Raw genomic sequence first — 11,479 nt, 5'->3', positions numbered from 1 at the left:
TCTCTCTCTCTCTCCTCCAGCCCCCCAGCGAGGCGTCAGCGGGGCCGCCCGGCCAGACCCTCCCGCCACCCCCCCCCCCCAGCTCCACCCCCCCCAGCTCCACCCCCAGCCCCAGCCCCAGCAGCAGATCCCCCACCAGCAGCACCACCAGCAGCACCACCAGCCCCAGCAGCCCTCCCCCCTCGGCCCCGGGGCCCGTCTCTCCCCCACCGACCCCCAGAACGAGAACTACCGCCGCCCTCCCCCGCCCCCGCCCGCGGCCCCCCACCACGCCTTCCCCGCCCACGCACACGCCTCCTACGGCCGGCCCGCCTCCGTCGGGACCGGGGGGGCGCCGCCCCTCCCCGCCGAGGAGCCCAGGGCCTTCCACCCCCCCACCCTGTCCTCACGCCTGCTGCACCCCCACCACCACGCCCACCACCACCACCCGGCCCACGCCCACGCCCACCACCACGCCCACCACCACCACCCGGCACACCCCCACCACCACCCCCACCAGCACCACGCCGCGCAGCAGCAGCAGGGGGCCATGGTTCTGGACCTGCACGAGCAGGTACGTCTGTCAGGCCTTCACGTCCGTCTGTGAGTCCGTCCGTCCGTCCGTCCGTCTGTGTGTTAGGGGGAGGGGGCTCATTTGAGTGAGGATCGTGGCTCGCGGCTTCCGCCTCACTTGCGTCATCAGGTGGATTCAAAGATGTGCTTTTTGTCAATTTCTTCTGCGCCATAAACAGATAAATCGCCCTTCAGCGGACGCTGTAGTGTCCAGTACATGTTCTGTTGTCGCATGTTAGCAGGATCTCAAAAGCTGTTATACCGGCCCTCAAATATCCATGTAGCGTTGAATGGCCCCCTCCGTTCTGATTCACAGCCCTCCTCATGTGTACATAGACGTGTGCTTGTGTGTACATACATGTGCTTGTCTGTACCTACATACGTGTGCTTCTGTGTACATACAAGTGCTCGCGTGTGCACGAGTGTGTTTGCTGACGTGTTGCGAGTGCTGACCGGTTGCCTCTCCTCGTTGCAGCTGCAGCAGCAGGGTAGCGTGCCGGTGTCCTACACAATGACCCCCGTGCCCCCTCACGGCCTGGCCGGCCCGCTGTGCAGCGGCCAGCACCTCCCCCCCGCCTGCTCCTCCCAGCCGCAGGTTCCCAGCTGCAGTGTGGTCTTCAGCACGGGCCAGCACTACCACCCGGTGAGCAGCATTTCCGCCCGGTCCAGCAGCCCCATCCGGCTCCACTGCAGTGGTTCCCAACCTCCGGGTCGGGGGCCACTTGAGGTCTCCTTATTTGCATATGGGGTCGCAGGAAATTGCTAGCATACGCTATAATGTCATTTAAAGGGAAACCGCAGGAATCAGAGTTTTGGGCTTCATTGAGTTATTACTAAGGGGTGAAAGTGTTTGATGTGGTGACAAAGTATCTTGGGTTAATGTTGCTGTGCTTTGGAGGTAAAAATTTGTGCAAATTGCAGTAATTACAAAATTGTAATCGGAATTCAGGCAGATACTTGGTATTCTATCCATCACCCATGAAGTTATGGAGATTTAACTGTTTGTACAAGATAATGTTATGTTGAAGATGAAGAGGCTTAAATGCACTGTATGTTTTTAATCTCATAATCTAAACTTTTAAAACATAGACCCCCAACTTAGATGATTCAAAACGAATTGAATGTAGTAAGGAATATCTTTCTTCTTTAATGTTGAAAAAAACAAGATATTTCAATTGAATCACTAGCCAGTGCACTTTGGTGTTGTACTCTATTTATAGGATTCTTACCCTTTTCTCTCTAGATTGGGGACTTATTTTAGTAATAGTGATAGTAGTGATAGTGATAAAATGGCATAGATAACGATGTTAGAGTAGTTTTAGGAGTAAGAGAACATGAGCACAGTAACAGGCCTGAGTCTGAGTACTGGTATCGGTATCGGTGCATCCCTAATAGTAATACAATATTGCAGGATCTGCATTGTTGAGGTAGTATGTCAAAAATATTTGTTTGCCTTTGAAGGGCCGTGTAGATATTTGATTTCCTGTATATACAAACCGACTGCCTAACGATTGAGACCCACGAGCAAACTACCCCTTAACACTGGGTGTTTAGTGGAGCGATGCGATGGTTCACCGACAGATGTCCGTCGGGTAAAAAACGATTTGAGTGGCAGCAGACGCACAAGAGTTAGAGTTGGGGGTCGCAAACAAATTCAGAGCTAGAAACGAGGTCAAGGGTTGAAGTGGTTGGGGACCACCGTCTGGTGTCTTAGCCCCCATCCCAGCCCCCCCCTGTCTGCTTCACATGACTAGACATACTACAGGGCAGTGGTTCCCAAATGGGGAACTCGTACCCCTAGGGGTACTGCAAGGGGCACTCAAAATATACGTATAAATAAAAAAAAGGCAATATTTTTTTTTTTCAAGAGGAGAGGGGTTTCAATTCTGAAAGCTAGATAATAGAACATTGGGAAAATGGAGTGGTTGAAACGTAAATCTTAAACAGTTGTATGAGGCACCTGCCAATGTTTCTCACTAAATTGCGAGCATTTGCACCCCTTTAATGTTCGTGTTAACACTGTCAAATAGAACGCACAATTTCGTTTCTCCCACATTTTATTTTTGTGCTGGTGAAGGGGGTACTCAGCTGAAACAATATCTTAGAGGGGCTACACTCAAGGGCGTAGGAACCGGGGGGGACGGAGGGGACGTGTCCCCTCCAATATCGGAGACAGGCGCATTTGTCCCACCTAAAAATTATACCGGATCTGTCAGGTTTCCGATATGTGTCCCCCCCCCAATGTTAAACCCATCCCTACGCCCCTGGCTACACTAGTGGACAAAGTTTGAGAACCACTGCTGTAGGGTGTGCTGGTAGCCTAGCGCTACCAGCACAGCGGCCCGCTGTTGGGCGTTGGCCTCCCTCTAGTGGTGGGAGGGGGGTATCAACATCCGTCTAACTGTTCTTCTGTCTGCCCCGCCCGCCCTTCCTCCAGATGCTGCAGGCCTGCTCGGTGCAGCACCTCCCCGTGCCCTACGCCTTCCCATCCCTGCTGTCCAGCGACCCCCAGTTCCTGCTAACCCCCCCGCCCCACCTCTCCCCCCACCCGGCCCACCTTCCCCCCCCCGGCCCCTTCCTGCCCTTCCAGGCCCAGCAGCCCCGCTCGGTGAGAACTCACTCCATCAGCAGCCTTCACACAGTGGTCTAGAACGTTCTTTGGTTCGCTGTGGGTACATTAAGGGCGTTTAGCAGACGCTCTTATCCAAAGTGACTTACAACATACACTTATTGTATGTTGTACTTCCTGGCGCTTAATGTACACACTTATTGTGTGTTGTACTTCCTGGCGCTTAATGTACACACTTATTGTGTGTTGTACTTTCTGGCGCTTAATGTACACACTTATTGTGTGTTGTACTTTCTGGCGCTTAATGTACACACTTATTGTGTGTTGTACTTCCTGGCGCTTAATGTACACACTTATTGTATGTTGTACTTTCTGGCGCTTAATGTACACACTTATTGTATGTTGTCCGTCCTGGCATTTAAAAATAGAACTTAGCATTGTGTCTTATACTAGCTATCTTTGTTGTATACAGGGAATGGGTTAACCTAGCTCACAAGCTGTTTATTTTGTATTATTACATGAGTTTATAGTTTTGTTCCTATCAAGCACTTTAAGGTGCAATATGTGCATGAAAAGAAAACATTTCAGAATAGTGTTCTGATATTCTAACTAAAAAAATGAAGGTATACTAAAATAATCATATCCGCTGATAATGTGTTCCTTGTAAGGTTTAAGCATGACTAGTCATGACCATCGTTACTTCTGGTTGTCTGGTCGACGTCAATAACTAAACGTACTAACCGCTGAACGAGAAAATAGTACGAAAATCTCCATTGGCATCGTGCAATCGCAAAATGCACTCTTATGGTGGCATCCTACGACACAGTGCTCCGGATAAAAGCATCCAGCATATATGATTGATTAAAGGCCACCTTATTTTTAACTGAGGTGCATTGTTATCATGACTACTGTTGTGTCACATGCTGACACGCGTCGCGTTCTCTCTCCGCACAGCCCCTGCAGAGGATCGAGAACGACGTGGAGCTGCTAGGCGACCAGCTGTCAGTGGGCGGGGCCTACAGCTACCCCCACCACCACCCCCACCACCACCACCACCAGCACCACCAGCACCACCACCAGCAGCAGCAACAGCAGCAGCAGCAGCACCAGCACCACCAGACCCCCTCCTCCCCCCTGCAGTTCCTCTCCCACCACGACCCCATGTCGCAGGAGCTGTTCACCGTGGTGAGCACTGAGCACGCACACACGCAAATACACACGCAAACCCGAACACAACCACACACACACACACACACACATGCACACACTAATGATTTAGCCCCCCTCACATTATTCATCTGGCACACACAAACCCACACACACGCGCACGATTACACACGTACGCCCATGAACACACACACACACACACACGCACACGCACACGCACACACACACACACACACACACACACACACACACACACACACACACTACTGAATTAGCACCTCAGCTCCAAACCATCTGTCCATCAATCTATTGAGGTTGGCATGATAAAAAGCTCTTAGTATCTGTCACAACGATCTGATGTTTATCTATATATATATATATGTGTGTTTGTCTTTCTCCAGCCCTACCCCCACTTCATGCCTCGGCGAATCACAGGCCGGCGCTATCGCTCGCAGCACACGGTGCCCCCGTCACCCTATCACCCCAGCTTCCTGCCCTACGTCCTGTGAGTGAGACTCCCACTTCCTGTTGCCCCCATGCAATGTGTTCAGTGCCCTCCCCCCCCCAAGTCACGGACCGTGAAATCTAAAGATTGTGTTCATAATAAACAAGAGAGGTTGTGTGTGTGTGTGTGTGTGTGTGTGTGTGGTGTGTGGTGTGTGGGTGTGTGTGGTGTTGGTTGCCATGACGTTATCCGTAGCTGATTCTAATCTCCAGTGCTAACCACTCTCCTTCCCTCCGTCTCTCTCCCCCCTCTCTCTCTGGCTGGTCGGGGCCCCTCAGCTCCATGCTCCCCGTGGGCCCCACCGTGGGCCCAACCCTGGGCCCCACCATCAGTCTGGAGCTGGACGTGGACGAGGGAGAGGTGGAGAACTACGAGGTGGGTCGCGGAGTCCCCTCCATCAGAGTGTCCCCTCCTTCAGTGTCCCCTCCATCAGAGTGTCCCCTCCTCCAGTGTCTCCTCCATCAGAGTGTCCCCTCCTCCAGTGTCCCCTCCATCAGGGTGTCCCCTCCTCCAGTGTCCCCTCCATCAGAGTGTCCCCTCCTCCAGTGTCTCCTCCATCAGAGTGTCCCCTCCTCCAGTGTCCCCTCCATCAGGGTGTCCCCTCCTCCAGTGTCCCCTCCATCAGAGTGTCCCCTCCTCCTCCAGAGTGTCTCTGCTCAGTCCCCTCCAGAGTGTCTCCCTTCAGTCCCCTCCAGAGTGTCTCTGCTCAGTCCCCTCCAGAGTGTCTCCCTTCAGTCCCCTCCAGAGTGTCTCTGCTCAGTCCCCTCCAGAGTGTCTCCCTTCAGTCCCCTCCAGAGTGTCTCCCTTCAGTCCCCTCCAGAGTGTCTCCCTTCAGTCCCCTCCAGAGTGTCTCTGCTCAGTCCCCTCCAGTGTGTCTCTGTTCAGTCCCCTCCATCAGAGTGTGTCTCCATTCCTCCTCTCTAACGTCTCTCTCTCTCTCCCTCTCTCTCCCCCTCTCTCTCTCTCTCTCTCTCTCTCTCTCTCTCTCTCTCTCTCTCTCTCTCTCTCTCTCTCTCTCTCTCTCTCTCTCTCTCTCTCCCTCTCTCCCTCTCTCCCTCTCCCTCCCTCTCTCTCTCTCTCCCTCCCTCTCTCCCCAGGCGCTACTGAACCTGGCCGAGCGACTGGGCGAGGCTAAGCCCCGCGGTCTGACCAAGGCCGACATCGACCAGCTGCCCTCGTACCGATTCAACCCCAGCAACCACCAGTCCGAGCAGACCATGTGAGTACAGACACACACATAGAGAGACCGACAGACACGCACACATACACACACACACACAGAGAAACACCACACCACACAACACAACACGCAAGCACACACACAAACGGGTCCTACCGTCAGGGTTTCTGAAATGGGGGTACGTCTACCCCTAGGGGTGATCTGAAGGATTGCAGGGGGCACATGGAAAATGTCTACGCTCTAAATTCTATGTTTCTATTCTATCCCCATTCTAAATGTGTCCTTTCGTTGTGTAAAATAGTGTAAAAAAAAAAATGCCATTGTGATATCATTTGTTTAATCTCAATACCACCTTTTAATAAAATGAAATAAAATATTCCTAGTTATATTTTCCCCAACAATGTATCGTTATGATATAGGAATCTCTTCATCTTAATGTTTTCGTGCTGGTGAACCACATCTAAAGGCTTCGCTGGTGAAACTAGTTTAAGGACCGGTGCTCTCAATGACACTGCCCTGTCATCAAACTGAGTCCTCGACCCAGCAGTGCCCTGACAGCCGGCCTGTGTTCTGTCCCCTCTCAGGTGCGTGGTCTGCATGTGTGACTTCGAGACGCGCCAGCTGTTGCGGGTGCTACCCTGCAACCACGAGTTCCACGCGAAATGTGTGGACAAGTGGCTCAAGGTGAGCGTCGGGCCCCCGTGCGGCGTACAAGTGGACGTTTTAAACAAGAGATGTTCGCGTATCAATTTTTACCTTCCCCATGCCGACTCCTGAACTCGAGCATCGACGCCGATGCCGAGTATATACCGACACATCTAGAAACACCCAGAATTGTAACTACTGATAGCTCTTGTTCTTATCGAAGGGGTCTCTTACGATGACCGCAATGAATCGTCGGTTCACTTACTGTTGACCAAATAACAAATTGCAACTGGATCATTTACATTTGTAATCCATAGTTATAATAAGACATAATAATTTGTATTCTTGTAGTTAGGCGTGTTTTCCGACATGGTAGCCTGAACGCACGTAGGCCGGAGATGACGGTTCACATTCCGACTTTTCACCTCCGACCGTTAACGAATTTCCGACCCTGGTTGTTCGGATTATCGGTATCGGAACAACTCTAGTTTAATCGTCTCGGGTCTAAAGGGGAGCCTTCACACCTGGGGGTTAGATACTAACAGACGCTCCCAGTACAGCTTCATCGGTGTGTTGGGGAGAAATCCCAGCATGCAACGTTTTTCTTTGCGTAGGAGTTTCAGACCGAGATTTGTCCCCTAAACCCGGTATCTAATCTTGGTGTCTCTGCATGTCCCTACAGGCTAACCGGACGTGTCCTATATGCCGAGCAGATGCCTCAGAGGTCCAGAGAGATTCTGAGTGACCTCCTCCTCATCCTTCCCTCTCTCCTCCCCCCCCTCCCCTCGAGGGGGGGGGGGGGGGGGGGGGGGGGGGGGCGATCTGCACACCCAGCTGCCACAAACCTGCAAACCTGTGAACTTCCTTTTCTTCCCCTTTTTTTTGCGTGTCCCACGCTCCACCACCGAGGGTGGGTTATGGGACCAGTATAGACCAGTACCGTCGTGATCCGCGACCAGTCCAGCCTCCAGGATATTGGGACCGCGGTTCTGCCGACCCGGAGATACAGGAAACAAACAAACAAGCATTTAGTTGTAAGAGGAAAGCCTTCTGCGCAAAGTGTCTGACTCAAGGACTACTGAACCCCTCTCAGCTCTCTGCCTTTAACTCATGGTGACTCTTAACTAGCAATGGCCTTTTGACACACACACACACACACACACACACAAACAGACACACACACACACACACACACACACACACAAATGAAAACTTGCAGGTGGACATGCAATCTTCTCTTATTAAGAACAAAATGACCTGTGATTGGGGTAGTGTGAACTAACGAAGGACAGATGTGGAAATCCAAAGAGTTTTGACATTTTCATCATTATTATTATTATGATCACGGTAAAGTATTGATCACACATCGCCAGTTTGTATGTCCGGTTTCACACAGCTTGTGGGGTTTTATGTTCTGTCTGTTAACATTCCTTGTGTGGCAACATTGTGGGGTCACAACAAAAATACTGTATACTGCCTGGTAGATTGAGCTGTGTGTGTGTGTGCGTGTGTGTGTGTTACTCAACCATGTTATTTATACAGTAGTCATGCGGTATAGTACACTGATCTTTGAATTCCCGTTTTTCTACTAATGATTTCCCGTTGTACTTCTGATGGTTGTGGCTTGATCAGATGGCTTTCGCTTCACTTAAAGGGCTCCAGATTAATCCAGTTTTTATCTTATCGCGTCCCCTTCTCAACCAGGATTTGCTATCAGTTTCCCGCTGATTATTATTGTTTTTTCCTACTCCACACCCACATCACTACAGCCAACTTACATCAGCCATCGTCTTACCAATAGATTCCCCGGTGATAGGTGTATGATTTGGTCTGGGTGCCATGTTATTACTGTACGGTCACAGCAACAGGTGAAGATGCGCGGATATGTTTTCTCTTGGCTACCTCTACGTTCCTTCAAAACTTAAAAGCACCACAACTTAAACCATGCTTATCCTGCCGTCTGCCCTTCATTTTGATCGGAGTTCACAGCACACACAAACAGTATAGGCCCTCGCCGTTCTCCCCCAGATGTTCTCAGTGGGGTCGAATCCCAACCCTACGTTGGGAGGGCCGTGAAGACCCTGGATGTGCCTGCTGAAATAGACCTAGGCTTGTCTCTGTGCGACAGAGAGAAGATTCTCGCAGTGTTTATATTTTTTTGAACCATCAGAGCACACGTCTTTTTGTCTTTCTCCAGGCGGATCTCTCTCTGACGATGGATTGGATACTCAAGCACTTTATTGTTTTTAAATACACCACAACTCACAACTTTGTAGATCTATTTCTGAATACGTTTTTTTTTTTCCTGAATATTTTCCCCCTGATTCTTGTTATATGAACTGATATTTTGGGGCTTTCAGACGTCCGTTTTTCTCATCAGAGTCCTGGACGAAAAGCAGGGACGAGGGTCTACTTCTGAACTTTGCCCTGTGTAACGCGCGCGCGTGTGTGTGTGTCTACTGTCTCAAAATCCCCTTCCACCCAAACCTATTTCTTTCTTCAACGCCCTCCAATGAGGATCCTAGCGTGTGAAACGTCTTCCGTATCGTCTCACAGAAACAGTATATTTTTCGTTTGCAGTAGGCCTACGACAACAACCTGACTCTTTAGTAATCATGTAGTGATCGACAGAACGACAAACACATTGGATCAAAATGGGTGTTTCGGTGCGTGCGACGATTGGCAAGCTTTGACAGGGGAAACTGCACGAGGTGGGCTATTTTAGAGCGGCGTCCGCTGCGGTGTTAAAAAGGTGAAACGAAAGAGTGTGTTGGGTACGGGCCGCCGCTGCCTCCTGTCGGCGGCTCCGTGGTGACCCGGTCCTCGAACCCCGGCGCAGCATAGTCTGACGGAGACGGGCGACACGGTGGTCGGCTCGTAACTCTTCTGCAGTGTTGTTGTGTGGGACTTTGCGGTGTCCATGGTGTCGGACGAAAATACATTGTACTTATTTAATTTCTTTTCTCTCCCAGGGTTCGGAGGTCGTTTTTCGTTACCGTGGTAATCGCGTCTACTTTAATGCCACCGCATTGTTTTCGACGTTAGTCGGTTCCCTCCTGCTTGGTAAGCTAGCAGTTACCTCAGTTCCATTATTTATGCGTTTTTTTCTGAATATGCCGCGTTTTTTTGTATAATACATTTCCATCTTATTTTTTCTCTATTTTTTTTGTTCACGATTTAAAAAAGATACATGGAAGCCCCCCCCCCCCCCCCATTGTTAAATGCAGTGAAAGTGGTTTCGATTGTGTATATCTGTAACCAAAATCATTTGAAGACCAGAAATAATGATGATGAAATTTTTAACAAAACATACATTTGTACATTTTTTATGAGAGTTATTACTAGTGATGCTTTAAGTAGTGCAATGTTTTGGGTTTACCGGTTTTTGTTTTTATCCCTGTCTTTTGAATTTGAAAGGCTGGTTCAATAATAAATGTATAACGTCTTCTTCTATTATATTGTGTGATCCATTTGATTTCTTGGGGTTGTGAACTTGTGTCAAAGCAAAGCGTAAAAAAAACAAAACAATAAACCATAATCATTCAAAGTTAGAATATTCAATAGTGACACCCAACGGTTTAAAGGGGTACTGCAGTCAGAATTCACAACATTGGAGAGCGTCGCCTTTCCAATGACGCTCACGCGGGTTGCCAGGTTGGTGTCTCCGGTCAAATATGAGAGTGAAACGGGTTGCCAGGTTTAGCCATACAAAAGCAATACGAGCCAAGCGAAATTATTCTATTTTGACTGGAGGTAAATCAGCTAATGTATACGTTTTCAATTCATTTAATTTTGTTTATGTATTAAATAAATAATATTTTACTATTTATATTTATTTGCTGATTGAAAACAGCTCATGTGGCATTTTGTTTCAGCACGGCTCTGGTTATGGAGGGTAGATTCTAGTAAAGCCTCCGTTTGTCTGTTTGTGTTTCCCTGGCTGCTTGATCCTGGGTACTGGATGCCGTGTTTGTGAATTAGTTCAACAACCTTGGGTACCAGAGGAAAGTACATCACAGCAAAAACCAACCTTCCGACCTGGAAGGGATATATATATATGAATCAAAATTTTATTGGTATATAAATATCATTATATTATACAGATCAATATGTTAACCTGGAAGGGTTATTTTAAAGGTAACACTAGCGTTGTGGTCGAGTAGCGTGTATTTCTACTGGGCAGGTTTCCTGAATCTTTGATGACATATTCTGGCCATTTTGGGATTCAGTCCAGTACATTTGTTACATACACTCCTTTTATAAGCGAAAGATCAGGATCTATTTTTATTTGAGGATGTAAATCTTTACTGTATTAAATATTGGTTGAATATGTAAAATATTGGAAGCAAAATTCATTCAGTGTCAGAAGAAAAGTGGCAATATGTAAAAAATATTTTAATTAGTTGTGACGCTTAGCCGTGCCGCTAGGTGGCAGCAACGGAGTTCAGTAACTCACACAGGCTTGTTGTTTTGCTACTGTTTTGGGTTTCGTTTTGAAAGACCTTCCCTGTGCCCTTTGAATAAAACGTTATCCAGATCAAGGTTACCTAACGTTATTTGGGGCAATATGGAAGAAATGAAAATTGCAAAGGAAGGTTCCAGAGAAAAATAACAAAGTATTTCTGACACATATAAATGAAACGTTTTTAATCTCTCATCTTTCAAATGAATCTTAAAGAATGTGCCTGAACAGAAATGCTGGCAGAATTAACGCCAACCTTTTTTTTTTAGAAAGGATTTGCTCAAACCGACCTGTTCATTCAATAACCTGTTTTGATATGATATCTGGGTATTGATTGAAGGCCAGTAGGATATGAGCGGACAGTGGCTGTCAGGGAGGAGGGCTGTCATTCCCTAACGT

At 48.7% G+C, this 11,479-nt stretch overlaps 1 protein-coding gene across 1 annotated transcript in view; it reads left to right on the top strand.

Annotated features, from left to right (window-relative positions):
- The window catches only part of LOC307071415 (E3 ubiquitin-protein ligase RNF38-like), a gene marked incomplete at its 5' end in the record, with an annotated part of 10,973 nt that extends 902 nt beyond the window's left edge, over positions 1 to 10,071 (top strand). The window contains 9 exons of the mRNA XM_079730394.1: positions 221 to 553; positions 1,028 to 1,195; positions 2,990 to 3,160; positions 4,076 to 4,306; positions 4,690 to 4,793; positions 5,072 to 5,168; positions 5,891 to 6,012; positions 6,558 to 6,657; positions 7,301 to 10,071. Coding sequence (XP_079586520.1) covers positions 221 to 553; positions 1,028 to 1,195; positions 2,990 to 3,160; positions 4,076 to 4,306; positions 4,690 to 4,793; positions 5,072 to 5,168; positions 5,891 to 6,012; positions 6,558 to 6,657; positions 7,301 to 7,363 — 1,389 coding nt within the window. The 3' untranslated portion in view covers positions 7,364 to 10,071. The remainder of the gene's footprint in view (positions 1 to 220; positions 554 to 1,027; positions 1,196 to 2,989; positions 3,161 to 4,075; positions 4,307 to 4,689; positions 4,794 to 5,071; positions 5,169 to 5,890; positions 6,013 to 6,557; positions 6,658 to 7,300) is intronic.
- Between the last annotated feature and the right edge of the window lie 1,408 nt (positions 10,072 to 11,479).

This window comes from Pollachius pollachius (assembly GCF_949987615.1).
Source record: "Pollachius pollachius genome assembly, chromosome: 2".
Classification (NCBI taxonomy): domain Eukaryota; kingdom Metazoa; phylum Chordata; class Actinopteri; order Gadiformes; family Gadidae; genus Pollachius; species Pollachius pollachius.
Note: the sequence above shows the minus strand (reverse complement) of the source record. Positions and strands in the feature narration are given on the sequence as shown.